Raw genomic sequence first — 19,092 nt, 5'->3', positions numbered from 1 at the left:
AGCTGTAAATTGCCTTTCTTTGGAAGAGTGATGATGAGTGATTGGGTCCAGGGTTTGGGCCAGATCTTGTTGCAAATCGTAAAGAGTGTGTTTATCATGGTTTCTCCTCCCGCCTGAAGAAGTTCACCAGGAATGTTGTCAACTCCGGCCGATTTTCCCTTTTTCAGGACTTTTACTACTGCTGCTACTTCCGTACTTCCGAGCAAAGATTCGGATAGTTGTCAATGTTGGAGACTGCCGGGACTTTTAGTTTCTCTGCCTCTCCTGAGATTTTAAAGATATACAACAGTATTCCGTCCATCTTTATATACATCTTTTTCCTCAGTTAAGCATCTATTGTTTTTATCTTGTGTTGGTTCTTCCATGCTTTGAGGTAGTGAGGCCTTCGAATAGCCAGTAATACAGTCGAAAGGCCAACACTTTAAAGGTACTCGACCCTGAAGAACGATATCCAACAAGACGTTGAATACGTTTATGAAGGGAACCGTCGAATGTCGTTCAACTAAAACCGACCTTTCTTATAAAGCTGCCAAGAGTATTCTGTGTTTACTTTTGTTACACTTTAAATCAGGGGTTCTCAACATGTGGGTCGCGACCCCTTTGGGGGGGTCGATTGACGATTTGGCAGGAGGTCGCCTAAGACCATCGAAATTATGGATTGTTATTGTCTACTCTTCTATTGCTGTGTGTGTGTAAGGGGGGGGGTCGCGGCAACGTGAGGAATTGTAAAAAGCGGTCGCCGAGCTTAAAAGGTTGAGAACCGCTGCTTTAAATCCTAATCTTGTTTCTTTAATAGTTGCGTTACTTTACCCTTTTGCCTTTTGCTTGTGTCATTGTCTATTTGAGTGTTACCCTCGTTTCATTCATCTTCACAATAGCTTTTCACGCCGAAATCCTAATCGTGTCCTAATAGTAATAATAATAATGTTTACTAGTCAACCTGCGGCATAGCATATGCCGCTATTTTGCAGGGCCGGCTTTAGGCCCGGGGTCGGCAACCTGCGGCTCGCGAGCCACATGCGGCTCTTTGGGTGTGAAGCTGCGGCTCTTTAGTTCCATACGCAAATATTATTTATTTTATCGAAACATTTTTTTCAAATAGTTCTGAATATTTTAACGAGAATTAGGCACTGATTCTATCTCTGAGCCACTTGTACTCGCTTTTCACTACACCCCGCTCCCATTACACACGTTCTCACTGTTGTCAGTCGTCGGAAGCTCTCGGCCGTCGTCGGATGTTTCTATGTAGGTTTTAATTCGCTTTCGACACAAGACGATTTAACATCTTCACCAAGTGCTTTGGCTGTTACGAATAGTTTGTTGTTTCAAGTCAATGAGTTAGAAGCGATTATCTTCTCAAAGTTAGAAGCAATCTACAAGTAATGCTAATATGGCGAGCTTTGCGGTACCACTAGAAATTGTGCAAAAAATGCAAACCATTTATAGATGGTGAGTATCTGAAAGACTGCTTCATACATGCATCTGAAGAACTGATTCATGATTTCCAAAACAAACCAGAAATTTTGAAAAAAAATCAAAGATTTGCCACTGTCCTCTTAAACAGAACAAGATAGAATAGCTCAATGGTCTTCAAATGTAACATATTTGCAGGCGAAGATTTCCAACTTTTTTCTGTCATATCACTTGCTATAGATGAGTCTTGCGACATAAAGACACGACACAAGTTGTCCATTTTGTCAGGTATATGTCTTCCGAAAGGCCCAAAAGAAGAAACTCTAGGATTGCTACCACTCTCATGATAAACAAGAAGAGAAGATATAGCGCATGCCATGCAGAGCGGCAAGTTACTTCATTTTCAATTTTTAAAACAGTATCGCGATAAAATCAGTACAACTTTTGACATGAATTACTTCAGCACAGTTATAACCAAACCTAAGATGAATTTCTTGATAAATTTGAGCAGTTCAAAACCAATAAAACTATTCTAGCATTCCTGGTACACCATCTCAACACAAATAGTAACGAAATCTACATTGATCCATTTCAAATTGATACTGGATCTCTAGAAATGCAATTGCTCGATTTAAAAATAAAAGATAAAAGTAAAGTTTTGTGGGGTGGAAAATTTACAGAGTTGAAAATCAAGTTGGAAGTGTTGGAGGTCCAGAAATGTGTGTACGTAACGCAACAAAAGTGAACAGCTTTCAAAGAAATGCCGCGAGATGATGAGTTGAATAGTCTTTCAGATTGGCTACATCTTTGGATCGACATATTCGTGCAAGAAAGCGTTCTCTTGTATAAATAGAATTAAAATTAAAGTAAGAAGCCAACTTAAAAATGAAAATTTATAGTCGTGTTTGAAACTAGAAACAAGTTATGAGCCTAATCTATCCAAACTTTCTAAAACCTTGCAAAACCATCGCTACAATTAAATTTGTTTGCTCAATTGTTTGTTAGTGAAGTACAAGTTAGTGTTGTAGTAAATGTTAAACTGCTTTAGTTGTTACCGAATTAAAAATAATTAGCTAATAACGCCATAAATATTATCTAATTTGTAGTGAAAAACACTATATATATAGGAATAAAAAGTTTAAAAAGAGTGTGTGAGTAGGCCTACTGTTTATTGTTGGCAAGAAATAATGTTGTGGCTCTTTAAAAACTTTAAAATTTTGTAAATTCTAATTTGTGGCTCTTCCGACTCAAAAGGTTGCCGACCCCTGCTTTAGGCCACTGCAACCTGTGCGACCGCAATGAGCCCCGCATGTTCATAGGACCCGCGCTAATTATAGGTGTACAAATTATAAAATTTTATAACTTATAAAATATTTTCCTGAAAGTGCAAAGTAGGCTATACGAAAAAGTCCAGGAAATCTTCTTAAAATCTTTTGAAAACTCAAAAAAATCTCCTTAATTATAGACAAATTTGTCATTTTGGGGTGTCATTCAATATGGAATATGGAAAATGCCAGTCCTACGCACTATAAAACAAAAACGGCATTATACAACTACCGTTATTGTGTAAACTGGTGAAAAAAGCTTCTCGCGCCTCAAACTAATGAAGAATTATTTAACGTGAACAATTCTCGAAAATAGATTGAAACATTTGATAAATCTTGAATAAAATGCAAAGACGAATTTATTTTCTTATACAAACTCTTAATGTTCACTTATTATGCGTTTCCCTAATCAAACTGGGCCCGTTTCGCATAGGGCGCCGCAATGGTTAAGTCCGGCCCTGCTATTTAGTGACGGGTGAATACAGAGAAGATAACTTGTTCTCCCACCCCTCTTTTTTTTTCGACGCAAAAGTTACTTGGGGTAACTCTAGTCCGACTTGCAGAAATAAAAGAGTGATCTTTCCATGACTCCTTGGTGTTAGGCATGGTTGAGCCATGAATAGAATTATGTATTCAATTTGTGCATTACCCTAAACAAAAACTGTATAACTATAGAAAACAAAATATACATTCACAATAGATTCCCTTATCAGAACATGTGAAATGTTTCTATCAGAGAGTTAATTGGAACTAAGTACCTGGATAACATTTCACTCCTGCTTTTTCTCCTCGGTTGCAGTCGTTGCTCCCCCAGGCTCGGTGAGTGCAATGCCATAAAATGGTCGCATTGGAAGGACACTTGACATCATCAAGCCAGAACGGGGTGTAACTAGTGTCGAGGAAGCTATTATTTTTAATGGCCAAAGCGTTAGATCTGTCGATATATAAATCAACTCCATAGTAAGGAGGACCTAAGTCTAAGTAAGTAGGTAGTTCAATGATTCAATGCTATGAAGATTAAAAAGTGGATTCGAACGTTTAGAGGTTGACCACAAAATATTAATTAAATGATGTGCACACCTATTAACATAGATTTTCTGTTGGTCTGTTGGTTCTTAACATATCCTGTACTCGTCCATGGATTTAAGATACTGTAGAATGTACATGTATTGTCACATCATAAAACCATGCTCATAATTATTTTTCATGATAACAGAGCTCGTAGGCTAAAACCTTCTCAGACTTCTCAAGCCAACACGGTGACCACTATGCTAGTCAAGAGCTTATCTACAGAGTAAAATGTTTAGTTATCTATTGTTTCTTTAGTATCGTCCTATTTTTTTTTTATTTTTTTTTTTGTGTTCACTAAAAATCAGACGACGACCTATAAAGGGGACTAATTGAGCTTTTTATACCACCACTTAATAAGATACTCAGAAAGACACAAAGTTTAAGTCACATTCCTCATTCCATATGCTAGGACACATTTGTAGAAATGCTACTTCTTCCCTGATGCTATTAGAGCATGGAATGGGTTGCCTGAGCCAGCCAGCAAATCCAGTGACTTGGCAGAATTTAAGTCATTGGTTAACACCCATGACTAGATGCATGACGCGTAATCATCTTCTTTTTTGAAGTAACGTCTGTATTATATAAGAAGATAAGTTAAATTTATTTCCCTTATTTGAGATACCAAAAAAAATAATTTATTACCGCTAGTTCATTAACTAATTGGTTAATTTTGTTAAAAAAAATAATTATGAGAAATTTCAGCAACAAGATTGTGTGTGGGAGAAATAACGTGTGCACCTTTTTTACCAGCCAGCCAGCCAGACAGACAGATAGACAAACAGACAGACAGACAGATAGATAGACAGACAGACAGATAGACAAACAGACAGACAGAGTTGACATAAGCTTTGAAATAAAAGGGTATAGAAAGGCGAAGAATAAAATAAACTTACTTCTGGAACCCTAGCATAGAACAGACTATCTGAGCATGGAGCTCACTCCAATAGTCATCACAAATTCCGCCCCAGGTGGCATTGTGAAACACTTCTACATTTCCTTCGTACTTGGTGTATCCGCCCACGAGACGTATTTCTAGTTCAGTGCCATTGGTAAACGCCTCTGGTTTTTCTGTAGGATCTGTTGAGGAAGCGTATATCGAACGTAAAATTTTAGTGTATTTAACATAAATGTGAACCATATTTACCATACTATTTTAGTATAGTTAACATTTTATTTTAGTATATGTATTTTAAAATATTAATATGTGTTACATAAAATAATCGTATATTTAGGACAATATTTTTTTATGCACACCAAGAGTTGCGATGACATGGACTCTCATGGAGGCCAATACGAGGAAAGCGCAACCATGGACGTCCTCGTATTACTAGGCGCCACACCTTCATGGAGGACCTCAGAGCAGTGGACATCAGGTGGGAGGAGGCTTCAGACATTGCCAACGACAGATCTTTATGGCCGCCCAATGCTCCGAACGGCTCGGGAGGACCTAATTCTAAGTAAGTATGTCACCTAATATTTCAGTATATTTAACATTTTTGTTTTATCAAACATTGTTGCACACCATATACCCTAACATAAAATGTTAGCATATTTAACATAATTCTTAATAACATTTAAAATTTTGCATAATTAACCTTATTTTTAGTATATTTGACATACCTATTAGGTGTTTGTAATATAACTCTTAATTATATTTCAAATACAATTTCATTTGTTTGTAGCTGTTGAAAGCCCAGCAGGGTTTCATATATATCTGTTAACTTTTTGTTTTCACTTGTTCTACCCTGCAACGGTAAATTATTTTTATTTTTTAGTTTAATAGGTGCGGGGAGGCGCGGTGGCGAAGCGGTAAAGCGCTTGGCTTCTGCACAGGGAGTCTCGGGCTCAAATCCTGGTGAAGACTGAGATTTTTTTATTGCGGGATCTTCGGGCGCCTCTGAGTCCAGCCAGCTCTAATGGGTACCTGACATTAGTTGGGGGAAAGTATAGGCGGTTGGTCGTTGTGTTGGCCACATGACAACCTCGTTAACTGTGGGCCAAAGAAACAGATGACCTTTACAACATCTGCCCCATAGATCTCAAAGTCTGAAAGGGAAACTTTACTTTTTTTTTTACTTACTTGCTTTATAAGTGGCTGTAAGCTTTACCTTTAACTCTATAAAGGCAAATACTAAAAGTTTCCTTTCAGACCTTTCTATAGAGCAGAATATGATACGGCAAAGATGGCCATAACAAAGTCTCAAATAAACGTTTAACTTTGGACAGTGTTAGAATTGAAAAGCAGCGAAAAGATATTTGGCCATCATGGCGACTTGGAAAAGTTTTGGTCAAGTAGATTAAACAGAACTTACCCACATCGTCACAGAGATATAAATTGCAGTTGTCCGTGGAGCAGCATTTGAAACACAGAGCTTCTCGCTTTAGTTTCTCATCCACCTCGACATCTTCTCTTAATGTGTCTTTCTTTCCTATTACAACATCAGTATCTGTGCTTGGGCAATACTGTGACAAAATAGTCAAGTAAATAGACTGAAAACATGACACAATAATCTACAAGATTAGTACTAATGACATAGTAAAAATCAAAGTCACAGATTGTTTTTTTTATTTGATTTGAACGGCTAATCCAGTTAAGCAACCATTATAGGAGAGAATATAAAAGAGATTAAAAACTCGTTTAAGCTTGGCATCCGCTGCCTTGGTCAGAAAATCTGGAAGAGTAACATCAGCTTCCCAGTCAAATTAAATCTGTGTTCTTCGCTAGTGGTCTCTGTACTCCAATATAGCTGTGAAAGTTGAGTACTGAACGCTAAGGCTGAAAGAAGAATCCAAGCTTTTGAGAGTAAATGCCTTAGAAAAATGCTGGGTGTGGCTGGTAAAATGAAAACATTTCTCAATACTGTGAAGAGACGAAAGCTGAGCTAGTTTGGTCATATTGTGTTCAAAGAAAAGCTGGCTGGATAGCATAAAAGAATGGACCGGCCTCTCTCTTTGTATCCGGTTAAAAACAGATGCTGACAGTGAAAAGTGGAGAGATTGGGTCACGTGAACTGTCAAAGCAGCCCTAAGACTAACAATCACAGCACCCTACGACGAACTGTCCCAGTACCCCTACGACGAACTGTCACATCACCCATACGACGAACTGTCACAACACCCCTACGACGAACTGTCACAACACCCCTACGACGAACTGTCACAACACCCCTACGACAACGACAAACTGTCCCAGCACCATTACGATGAACTGTCCCAGTACCCCTACGACGAACTGTCACAGCACCCTAAAGACGAACTGTCACAGCACCCTAAAGACGAACTGTCACAGCACCCATACGACGAACTGTCACAACACCCATACGACGAACTGTCACAACACCCCTACGACAAACTGTCACAGCTCCCCTACGACGAACTGTCACAACACCCCTACGACAAACTGTCCCAGCTCCCCTACGACAAACTGTCACAACACCCCTACGACAAACTGTCACAACACCCCTACGACGAACTGTCACAACACCCCTACGACGAACTGTCACAACACCCCTACGACAAACTGTCCCAGCACCATTACGATGAACTGTCCCAGTACCCCTACGACGAACTGTCACAGCACCCTAAAGACGAACTGTCACAGCACCCTAAAGACGAACTGTCACAGCACCCATACGACGAACTGTCACAACACCCATACGACGAACTGTCACAACACCCCTACGACAAACTGTCACAGCTCCCCTACGACGAACTGTCACAACACCCCTACGACAAACTGTCCCAGCTCCCCTACGACAAACTGTCACAACACCCCTACGACAAACTGTCACAGCTCCCCTACGACGAACTGTCACAACACCCCTACGACAAACTGTCACAGCTCCCCTACGACAAACTGTCACAGCTCCCCTACGACAAACTGTCACAGCACCTCTACGACAAACTGTCACAGCACCTCTACGACAAACTGTCCCAACTCCCCTACGACAAACTGTCACAACACCCCTACGACAAACTGTCACAACACCCCTACGACAAACTGTCACAACACCCCTACGACAAACTGTCACAGCTCCCCTACGACGAACTGTCACAACACCTTACGACGTCAAGAGACAGATGAGATAAGAAGAGAGTTTGAGAAACATGAAGAGAAAAGTTAACCGATACCCTAACGGCTAAAAATGTACACTAGCTTAGCGCTAGACAAAATATACATGTCCGTACGCTGTAAGAGATCAATCTAGCATTGATGAACTAAACAGTAACAGAATTTTATATGATAATAAGTTCTGCACTGCTTCCTAAATAATCCTTTCCACAAAAATTACAAATGAATTTCTTTCACAGATTATTCTTCAAAATCGAAAAAAAAGCTGCCTGGTCGTGCGGTTTGCGCTGGACTGTCGTTTGGACTTATGGTTGTCTCGGGTTCAAACCCTTTCCGCTCCCATCCCCGTCGTTCTGCGGAAATCTGAAGGAACATCCGAAATGTGGAAAATATTTTTTTACAAGCTTTGCTTTCGAATTGGTGTCCCTGGTTCGAATCCTGGTGAAGACTGAGATTTTTAATTTCGGGATCTTTGGGCGCCTCTGAGGGAAATGTAAAGGCTGTTGGTCGTTGTGTTGGCAACTGGACACCCTCGTTAACTGTAGGCCACAGTAACAGATGATCTTTACATCATCTGCCCTATAGACCACAAAGTCTGAAAGGGAAACTTTTTTCTTTTTATTTATGTATTTATTGATATATATAAATTTATTTATTTATTCATGTATATATTTATTACTGAAAACCTGTTGCAAATATATGATGTAGATAAAGTCAGTGATCTATTTAAGTTTCGTTGAGCATGTAAATACATGGTGACTCACAAAAAAGGATCCCGCCACATAGGAGGACTACTTTTTGATGCTCCGCTTTGTACAAAACATTTGCTGACCCTAACTTTTTATAGGGCTTACACTGAGTCTTGACGAGACGTAATAATGACCATTTTAACTCTATAGCTATACTTACCAAAGATTTCACACATCCCATACTGTAATAGTCACTCAATGTGCCACTAAATCGCTTCTCTGTGTAACAGTGCTGTCAATTAAGAAACATTTAAACGGGTATTTTGCATTTTTAGTTGCTTAGTATGTAGCGAAAGACACTCGACGCAAAAGTAGTTTAGTTGTTCAGTATGTAAACATCATCTTATCTTCTTATCTTATATAATACAGACGTTACTTTAAAAAAGAAGATGATTACGTCCTACGCGTCATGCATTTAGTCATGCATATTGACCAATGACCTAAATTCTGCTAAGTGACTGGTTTTCATGTGATGTAGACTTTTGTAAAACGTTTTTTAGAAATGTGGTTTAAAATGAACTGCCAATAGTAACTAAGAGACACTCCAAGACACTCTAAGACACTCCAAGACACTCTAAGACACTCCAAGACACTCCTAGGCACTCTAAGACATCCCAAGACACTCTAAGAAATTCTAAGACACTCCAAGACACTCTAAAACACTCCAAGACACTCTAAGACATTTCAAGACACTCTAAGACACTCCTAAACACTCCAAGACACTCTTAAACACTTCAAGACACTCCTAGACACTCTGTGACACTCCTAGACACTGTAAGACACTCCAAGACAGAAAACTGTAAGTACAAATAAGACATAAAACACTGATTCACAACGTACAAAAACAAAAACACACAGCCAAATAAAAATACTCAAACAGACACACATAAAGATACATCTCTTATTCCATATGCTGGGACTACTTCGTATAAGTGCTCTTTATTATCTAGGTCCATAAGAGCTTTGAGTAGTTTACCTGAATCTGCCAGGAAACTAACGACTAAGTAGAATGATTAAATTAAAACATTCGCGTAGTACGTAATTATCCTTTCTTTAGCAACGTCTGTAGACATAAAAAATGATAGTGCTTAGTTCATCTAAATGTATCCGTTTTATTATCGTAGCATATATCTGTAAGAAAGTTCTATCACTACATTTTAAACAGTCCTCACTTCGTCTGCTGCACAGGCCACATTCGAGTTGCAAGCCGAAATACTGTTGACGTTTGGACATCGCAGACATGTCAATGACATTACTGGGGAGAAGATGTCTATATTTTAGAAAATATTTAGGTCAGGCAGAGGCGTAGTGAGCAATACGTGCGCCCCGGGGCAATAAGTTTCATTGGCGCCCCTACCCCCCCCCCTATTTTCCATGAACATCACATAGAAATATAGGAATATAAATAAAATGTATTTCATAATAATATAATACAAATAACCTAAGAATGCATTACCTAACTAAAATATCTACAATAATTTTTTTGGCGCCTCTCTGCGGGTGGCGCCAGGGGCATCATTCCCCCCATGCCCCTCTCACTACGCCTCTGACGTCAGGACTAAGGATAAGGCGTTATCTTACGTTATGGAAAATACTGGAAAAATTACAATCGGGGAAAGGTTAAAATATTACTATTTGGTTCACATAAATAAACATTTGTTTAAGATTTAATATTCATGCAACGTGTATTTTTGTCTTTGCTTTTTCCAGACTACATGTTAATCTACATTATTATTATAGCTTTTATATAGCGCTACTTTCATGCTTATAGCACAAACACAACTCTGCCCGAGTCGGGTGTTGAACCTCGAGCCCCCTCGTAGCCAAGCCAAGCCAAGTTCAAGCGCACTTGGCCTCTCGACCACGCTTCCCATGAAAGAACGAATTTATTGAATCTGTGCGTAAATCGTAGATAGACGTCTGGATATTTTTTTTCCCGTTTCCTTAATGATAAGAACTGATACAGTCTGTCATGGGAAGGAACAAACGAGTTTTCGAACCTAGCCTCAATGGTCTGATGTCGCCCTTTATAATTCCCTTGAATGTGAATGTAAATGCTCATAAAATTTGAAATATCCAAAGTCAACTACCTATTTGAAATGTTAATGTTTTTTTTTGTCTTTTTCTTGTGATTAAAACAAATTTTCTCTTTAAATAACTTCTCTACTCACAATACAATTATATAATAGACTAGCAAAGTGATTATTCGTTTATTATTCACATTTGAGCAGTTTTTTTTTTATATAATTATCTTTTTTATTAGTTTAAATATATCATGACATGTCCGCTAACATGAACACAAAAGTTATCCTAGACAGGTCTCACAAGCTCAACTAAAACCCAACAAACATCCAGATAGTTTCTAGATTTTATAAAACCTGGTGATGTAATTTTTTGTCTTTTGATGTCGCCTACTTAGAAAATGTATAGTTTGATATGAGTAACAGAGAGCAAAGCTAGATTTAAACAAAAAAAAGAAGCGAATGTCACTGTTCACACTTGTTTAAAATACATTATGCACACACAAAAAATAGCGTCCATCTTTGAATATCAATGAACTTTCAATAATATTTCAGCGTTGTGATAAAAAATTTTACCTGACAGTGGACCACACGCCAACAACAATAGGACCGAGGCTGTGAAAAAAAAAAAAGTCAAAATGTTGAATATGTCAACTCAATCTGTAAATATTAAAATCTTTATGTCTATTTTTTTTTTCATTTTAAAATGACAAGAATTTATAAAATATGCAGCATTTTTTTTAAAATATAACTCAATAATAATAAGATTAAAAATTTAAAAAATAAAAATCAAATTTACTTTTAGAGTCTGTATTGTTAAAACTGTAAAAAAAAAAAAAAGAAAAAAGGGTGGGGGGTGGGATAATCATGTGTGTAACCGATAATGATAACGCCGGCGAGCTGCCAAGCGCTTTACCAGTCAGCCACCGCGCATCCACTAAAGGAGAAAGTTTCATTTTAATTAGATTTAACACTTGACAAGTTGACGTAATCTAAAATTTGTTTATCTGTGCAATCTTCTTCTTCTTCTTCTTCTAGCCAGCTTTATTGCTGCGGAGCTGTGAGCTCTTTTGCAGACTGTGCCCTGTGTTTTCTTCAGTTGTTCAGCACTGCCATACAGGGTGTTTGGTTATGTTGGGCTGTAGTGGAAGTAGGGTCTGCCTAAGGTGGGTTAGGGAGGGGCATTCAAAGAGGATATGGTTTACTGTATCAAAGGGGTGGGCGCAGTTGTGTGGAGTTTATTTTGTTCAGGTGGTAATTTAATAGTGGTGTGTGTCCTTTTCTTAGTTGAAAGATTGTAGATTGTTCTTTGCGGGGGAGGAAGTTAATATTGTCCAGTTTGTTAGGCGTAGTCATTTCTCTGTACATGGCTCTGCCTGTGTTTCCTGATGCCCATTGGTTGAGCCACTCCTCTTTGTGATTGTTGACTAGCATTGACCTTAGGGTGAGGTAGTTAACAGGTCTATCTGGTTGTTGCATAGATGAACCTGCCTTTGATAGCTTATCTGCCTTTTCATTTCCCATGATGCCAATGTGTCCAGGGATCCACTGTAGTGTGATATTGATATTTAATTTTGAGCTGGGCTGTTTGAGGTGTGTAGTGTAACTGAGTTGATTTTCTGCGTGCGTCCAGCGTGTCTGAAGGTCATGGCCATTGTGTGTTTCATGTCCAGTGTGTGTGTGTGTATAGACTGCATCAGTGGTATGCTAGACGTGCTGGTTTCATTCACTGTTTACTGTAGTCTAATTTTGTCGAATAAAGCCATGTTATTGGTATTCTAGTTGTTATCATTTCATTACAAGGTGCTTCTGTTAAGTGCTTGCAGAGTGGATTGGGAGTCTGTAAAGACAACAATATCTTCATATAATTTGTTTTCCACTGTCTGAAGTGCTATGGTAATTGCCTCTATTTCGGCTTGGAAGTTTGAGCAGTAATTGCCACAGGGTGCGCTTATCTCAAAGTGGTGCAATAAGAACGCTACATTTTTTTTTAATTGATTTTAGTGTTTAATGTAAGAGATTGGCAGAATTTAAGTCATTGGTTAATACGCATGACTTAATGCATGACGCGTAGGACGTAATCATCTTTTTTTTTTTTTTAAGTAACGTCTGTATTATATAAGATAAGATAAGATGAGAAGACAACATCAAAGAATGGACAGGGGTGGGCCTGCCCTTAAAGAGGTTCTATCCAAGGCAAATGTCAGAGAGGAATGCACGAACACTGTTGACAGATCCTGTGTGGTGCCCCAACGGTTCCACAGACTAATGGATAGATGAGGATGATTTAACTTTTCATCTTTAATTTTCACTGGCATTTTTGTTCTATTTTTTTTTAAAGTAGAATTTATATCTACATAAGTAAATACGATTCTTACCTGTATGAAACATGGCGGTCTTTCTAGAATGGGTATGAACTTAACAAACGGATAGAAACTGTTGTAGTTCATGTAACTAGTGAATTGAATCACCTGTTCTTCATGAGCAAGACAATTACCTGTTCCTGGTATTTTCCTGTACACAGATTGCTCGTGTCGATTGTTGACAATTGAGAGATAAGAAATGGGGTTAGGGGTTAGGGTTAGATTTTTTTCTGATTTAAGTTTTTTTTTGTCTTACAAGGCTTTATTTAATTAGGAGATTAAAGTTAATTCGGATTTCAACTTACGATAAAAGTTAAACTGTTAATACAGTCAGTTAAACCTACACGCATACAAAAACACATACACACATTATTGTTATAGCTTTTATATAGCGCTACTCTCATGCTCAGAGCGCTTTTGGTCCAATCTCATTTGAGGACCAGTGAGGGGGAGCTCAGTAAACACAACCCGAGTCGGGTGTCGAACCTCGAGCCCCCTTCTAGGTAGCCAAGCCAAACCAAGTTCAAGCGCACTTAGCCTCTCGGCCACGCCACTAGCGGATCCAGAACTTTGGAGTGGGGGGGGGCGATTTTTTTCCAAACCCTAACCCTAACGCCCAGTAAACCCTAACCCTATACATAAACGTGCGTACAGCACACACATATATACATACATTTCTTGCATTTTTTGCTGCAGAAACGCCTGCTCCTGACATCTACAGCTCACCATTCATCAGTGAGTTTCGGGGCGTAGCCCCGACGCATAAAGCGTTTTCATGCATTCTTCACTGAAGAAACGCATTCTCCTGACATCTACAGCTCATTATTAATCAGTGGAGTTCGGGGCGAAGCCCCGACGCCAAAAAGCGTTTTCTTGCATTTTTCACTGCAGAAACGCCTGCTCCTGACAAGTACAGCTCACTATTCATCAGGGATTTTCGGGGCGAAGCCCCGACGCTAAAAGCGTTTTCTTGCATTCTTCGCTTAAGAAACACATTCTCCTTACCTAAAGCTCATTATTCATCCTATTAAAAAAGGACCTTTTGAATAATATTGTACTTGAAAAATATTCTAATTTGAATGTATACGCCCTTAATACATTGCAAATAAAACCGATTTGTTCCTTGAAAAGATCAGATACCCCACATATTTAGATTAAGGCTTTGAGGATCGCCGCCCAAAAAAAAATTCGATAAAAATATTCAATAAAATTCAAGCATAAATTGTGAGTTATAGTCCCAAATTTAACTAGAAAAATATTAGATTGAGTAGAGGTTGGAAAAAAGGCTACTCATCTCAATCGTGACTCTTATACTGAAAATTTTGAATTCTAACTTTTCCAAAGCAAAGTCTTTCTTAAAATAATTATGATAAATTCATGTGAAATTACATAAACTCTGTCTGGAAATGGGAGGGGCGGTAGAATGAAACGATTTATCCTCGCTCCTTTTTATAATTTCTGCTAATGATTGCATTTGGCATTAAATAATAAGGATGGGGCCACTCGATACGAGAATTTAATTTATAGCATATATAAATTATATAAGTGGCTGATTTTTTTTTTACATTTTGTAATTTCTTAACTATAATACAAAAAGAAAAATTATTGCTTTGTCCGAGGAGGGAAAGGAGATGTATCGCCCCTTCCACCTTTTCCCTTTTATATTTTTTCCTTTTACATAATATACAAATGGTTTCACATATCAATTATATAGAAATTCAACTATTTTTGTTCACAAACTATGATTCCTCCATAAAAATATGACCGCCCCCCCACTCAGAGGGCTAGAGCGGAGAGGGCAGTACATGCAATCGCCCCCCCCCCCCCTTTACCCCACCGAATCGGCCAAGATACCTGAAGGAGAGCGACATAATATCAAATTTATATATCAATGCAACTAATCTTGCTCACAAACTATGATTTCTCCATAAAAGTAGGACCGCCCCCCCCACTCAAAGGGTTTAGGTGGGAAGGGCAGTAGAGGTTTCGCCCCCCCCACACACACACACCAATCGGACAACAGGGGAACGACATAATATAAAGATCGGTTAAAATATCAATAACAAGTTTTAATCATATAGATATTTAATTGATTCTTTTGGCAAGCTGTGATTTCTACAAATAAATTGGACCGCCCCCCCCCACTCAAAAGTTTATGGTTGGGGGGGGGGCGGATTGATGCTATTGCCCCCTCCCGTCCCCACCTAATCGGCCAACATACTAGAAGGGGGGGGGGCGAAATAATCTAAAAATAGTTTGAAATATAAATAATTAGTATATATTATTAACAAAAGTAATAAATTCGTATACAAATTGTGTGACTTCTATACTAAAATTCGTCCGCCCCCCCCCGGGGGGGGGGTCGGCCGAGTGGGGGGGCGATCGCCCCTACCGCCCCCCCCCTGGATCCGCCAGTGGGCCACGCTTCCCACATTTGGTATAAAGACTTGTTCCGCTATTGAAAGTTCAGTTCAATGTTTTTATCTGTCCTGTACTCAATCTACACGTATTGACTTCCTGAATTCTAGCGTCTTTTTTTTAAAAAACGTATGTTTCATTTTGTCTGCTAAAAGATTATAAATGTCCTCCTGATTATTAATTTTTAACATTTACATTTCTAAGTTGTTTTTTCTTTTTGTGTGTGTTTTTATTTTCCACATATCTTGCATCATATATTCAAATTCAAAAACAAAATGTAATAAAATACTCAGAAAGACACAAAGATAAAGGCACATTCCTAATCCCGTATGATAGGACAAATTTGTACAAATACTCCTTCTTCCCTAGTGCTCTTAGAGCATGGAGTGGGTTGCCTGAGCTAGCCAGGAAAACCAGTGACTTGGCAGAATTTAAGTCATTGGTTAATATGCATGACTGAATGCATGACGCGTAGGACGTAATCATCTTCTTTTTTGAAGTAACGTTTGATTTATATAAGATAAGATAAGATTTGCAATTGCAAAATTGTCGTACTGATTCGCATGAAATTTCGTACAAAGGTTCCTTTCAACTCCTAAGAGCCGGTTTTCACTGATTCGCAATCTATCCACCGCTAATAGCGAAAAACTGTAAGCATTCTATCTAACCTTTGTATTTTATTTTTCGTTTTTCCTCAAAAGGCTCCACTAATTCCTTATTTTTTAAGCAATTTTCTCTTTTTATCGTAGTCCTCTTTATTTTTAATATCCCTTGCATCATGTCCGCTTTCCCTTTTGAAGCAGTCTAAATAAAAAACAAAACCAATCATAAAGTAAAGTTCCCGTTTCAGGCCTTGCGGTCTCAGGGCATATTACGAAAAGGTCATCTGTTTCTGTGGCCTAGGATTAACGAGGGTGTCATGTGGCAAACACAATGATCAACCGCCTTTACTTTCCCTAATTAATGTCAGGTGCCCATTAGAGATGGGTGGACTCGTGTCGAAAATCCCGAAATTAAAATTCGCCTGTTTTCACCAGGATTCGAACCCCGGTCCCCGGTTCGGAAGCCAAGCGCTTTACCGCTCAACCACTGCGGCTTCAATCATAATTACACTAAAAATATACATCTAGATACTTTTTGTTATGATTAAGGGATGACAAAAAAAAAGCTTAAAATATATGTATATTGTTAAAACTATATATAAATGCTATATATATAGATTCAAAAGGTGAAACGTGTGTAGAGAAGGATCGGTCAGGTAACATAAGCTAAGCAAGTGAAGGCTTGTCTTTGTAATAAAAGGGGCGAAAAAGTGAAAGTGGGTGTGTGTGTTTGTGTGTGCGGGAGTGGGGTTACGGTAGAAAAGCAGCATTTTACCTTTACCTATCCCTTAGTCTGTTGGCCCGTTGAGGCACCATGCAAGATTTGTCGCAGTCCTTCTCCATTCCTCTCTGTATTTTGTCTTAGTTAGAACCTCTTTCAATGACATGGCCGTCCATTCTTTTGTGTTGTCTTTCCATCGCTTTCTATGTCTGCTTCTTCTTCTTTTTCCTGGTACTGTTCTCTAAAGGAAGTTCTTTGAGAGCCCCAAAGATCTTGTAATATGGTCAGAGATTTTTTGTTTGCGTTTTTTTTTAAATAATTAGCAGGTCATCATGGGGTCCAATCGCTGCAGTAACCCTGTCTCTAATCTCTTGGTTTGTGATGCGGTCTTCAAATATTGAGAAGTGAAGAAATGTCAGAGACACAGACCTATATATATCTAATATATAAACTAGAAAGTAAGGCGTATGCATGTATGTATGTCCCACATAGAAATCAAAACCGTTTGACCAATCTTGAGAAACTTGATATAAATGTTCCTTAAACCATGGAAGAGACCGTAGTGTATGTTTAATGTTTCTACCACAACCGGAGGGCCCTAAAAATAGACAAAAAGAGCTTAATTGTATCTCTATTAATAAACGAAACTGTTTAACAAATCGGGTAAACCCGTTTTCACAGCATTTTATATTTGATATGAATATGGCGACTGAACGGGTAAACCCGTTTTCACAGTATTTTATATTTGATATGAATATGTCGACTGATCGGGTAAACCCGTTTTCACACTCTACTTTTATTTTCTTGGTAAAATTTTAAAATGTGAAGGGAACATTCTTCATGTTTGACATAGACCGAAATTCAAACCAGCAGATCAGTAATACCCAATATATATATATCAGAGATTGTACTTAGCACTACCTTTTTGTTGTGAGTAGGAGGAAGGTGGGAGGGGAGAAGATAAGTAAAAGTAGTACTAGAGATCACGAGCTTATGTGCGTAAGTGCCTAGACTCTTTGTGTGTGTGTGTGTGTGGGGGGGGGGGTTATAATGCGGGTCTTTCTAAATCAAGTCAAAAGTCTATGTCAGAGAAATGACGATGTGCAGGTTGAAAAAAAAAAGTGAGTTCCAGAAAAACGGAGAGAGAAGGAAAGAAAGTGAAAGCGGATCATTCAATTTCATTCTTACTGACACTTGAATTCGCGGTCTAAGAAAAGAATTCTAAGGGGATCCTTGACATTTTCCTGTTTGACTAACACACGGATGCCATCATAACGTGAATCAACATTGGCCGAAGCTTTTTTAAAACAATAATTATACAATATATCAGCGAAACTCCAGTGTATTATCTGGCCTGTCATCATATGTTTTATGCACTCTCTAGACCAGTGGTTCCCAAACTTTTTTGTCTCGTAGACCCCTTGTCATGTTTTTTGGTTATCCGTAGACCCCCTGTTTAAGTTATATTGAATTTTTGAAAATTCATCAATTTCAAATTACACATTTTGTTTAAGATAATTTCTAACCAGTGACACGAGTAGTGAAAAAGTTTTTTAAACCCAAATTTTAAGTTGAATTATTTTTTTTAAATAAATGTATTAACAAAATTCAAATTTAAACCATTATATAACAGTTAATATGTATCGTTACTATCACTATACACATTTTTTAAAGGTTTGCAAGCTTACCATCCGTTACTACGGAGATTATTTTTCATATAGGGATTTGTGGTTTTATGAAGTAGTTCTTCAAAACATTAAATATTAATGTGCCTAAAGTATCACAGTAAAAGTTTTCACAAAGAGCAGTTTTTCGTGGATTTCTTGAGCCAAAATAATTTGAATAAAAAAATACATCATTACCAGACAAGGTTGACTCTGCCAGCTGTATAGAGAAATATGTCGTTTGCAAAGACTCATATAAGAAGAAAGAAAAATTGGACTATATTCCAACAGAGCTCAATAATTTAGTGAACTCTTCTACAAATCTATTGCCCTAACAACCAATGAGTCAGAGTTTGCATGGATGGTTCTCAGAAAGCCACCACAAACGGAGGAGCTGGAATACTCATTGAATGGCCCAATGGAGAAAAAAATAAATTTAAAAATTAAGTTCATTGTAACTAATGAGCTCTATGACAACCACATAGAAGAAATAGGAGCACTGGAGCTAACAGCTACCATGCTAGCCAATCGGCCAAGTTCGCCAAACAGTTAAATTTTTTCTTGACCAATATTAAAAATAGTCATTCAAAGCTTGACAAACTCTGATGTATCCTAAATGAAACAACTCATGATGCCTGGACTGATGTTCGGTGTTCACCTTGCCTGCTCGCAT

The 19,092-nt window shown here is 38.2% G+C and overlaps 1 protein-coding gene across 2 annotated transcripts in view; it reads right to left on the bottom strand.

The window, feature by feature from the left end:
* LOC106080220 (low-density lipoprotein receptor-related protein 6-like) overlaps positions 1 to 13,189 on the bottom strand; it is a 32,787-nt gene extending 19,598 nt beyond the window's left edge. The window contains exons 1-7 of one of the 2 annotated variants that reach the window (XM_056040675.1): positions 13,030 to 13,189; positions 11,228 to 11,266; positions 9,803 to 9,885; positions 8,791 to 8,862; positions 6,122 to 6,272; positions 4,703 to 4,886; positions 3,497 to 3,672 (exon numbers count right to left, since the gene is read on the bottom strand). In XM_056040675.1, the coding sequence (XP_055896650.1) occupies positions 3,497 to 3,672; positions 4,703 to 4,886; positions 6,122 to 6,272; positions 8,791 to 8,862; positions 9,803 to 9,885; positions 11,228 to 11,266; positions 13,030 to 13,042 (718 nt within the window). In that variant the 5' untranslated portion in view covers positions 13,043 to 13,189. The remainder of the gene's footprint in view (positions 1 to 3,496; positions 3,673 to 4,702; positions 4,887 to 6,121; positions 6,273 to 8,790; positions 8,863 to 9,802; positions 9,886 to 11,227; positions 11,267 to 13,029) is intronic. The other variant, XM_056040674.1, reaches the window with a different exon arrangement.
* Positions 13,190 to 19,092: the final 5,903 nt, after the last annotated feature.

Source organism: Biomphalaria glabrata, chromosome 9 (assembly GCF_947242115.1).
Source record: "Biomphalaria glabrata chromosome 9, xgBioGlab47.1, whole genome shotgun sequence".
Lineage (NCBI taxonomy): Eukaryota > Metazoa > Mollusca > Gastropoda > Planorbidae > Biomphalaria > Biomphalaria glabrata.
The sequence above is the reverse complement of the archived record's forward strand: the minus strand, read 5'-3'. Positions and strand labels throughout refer to the sequence as shown.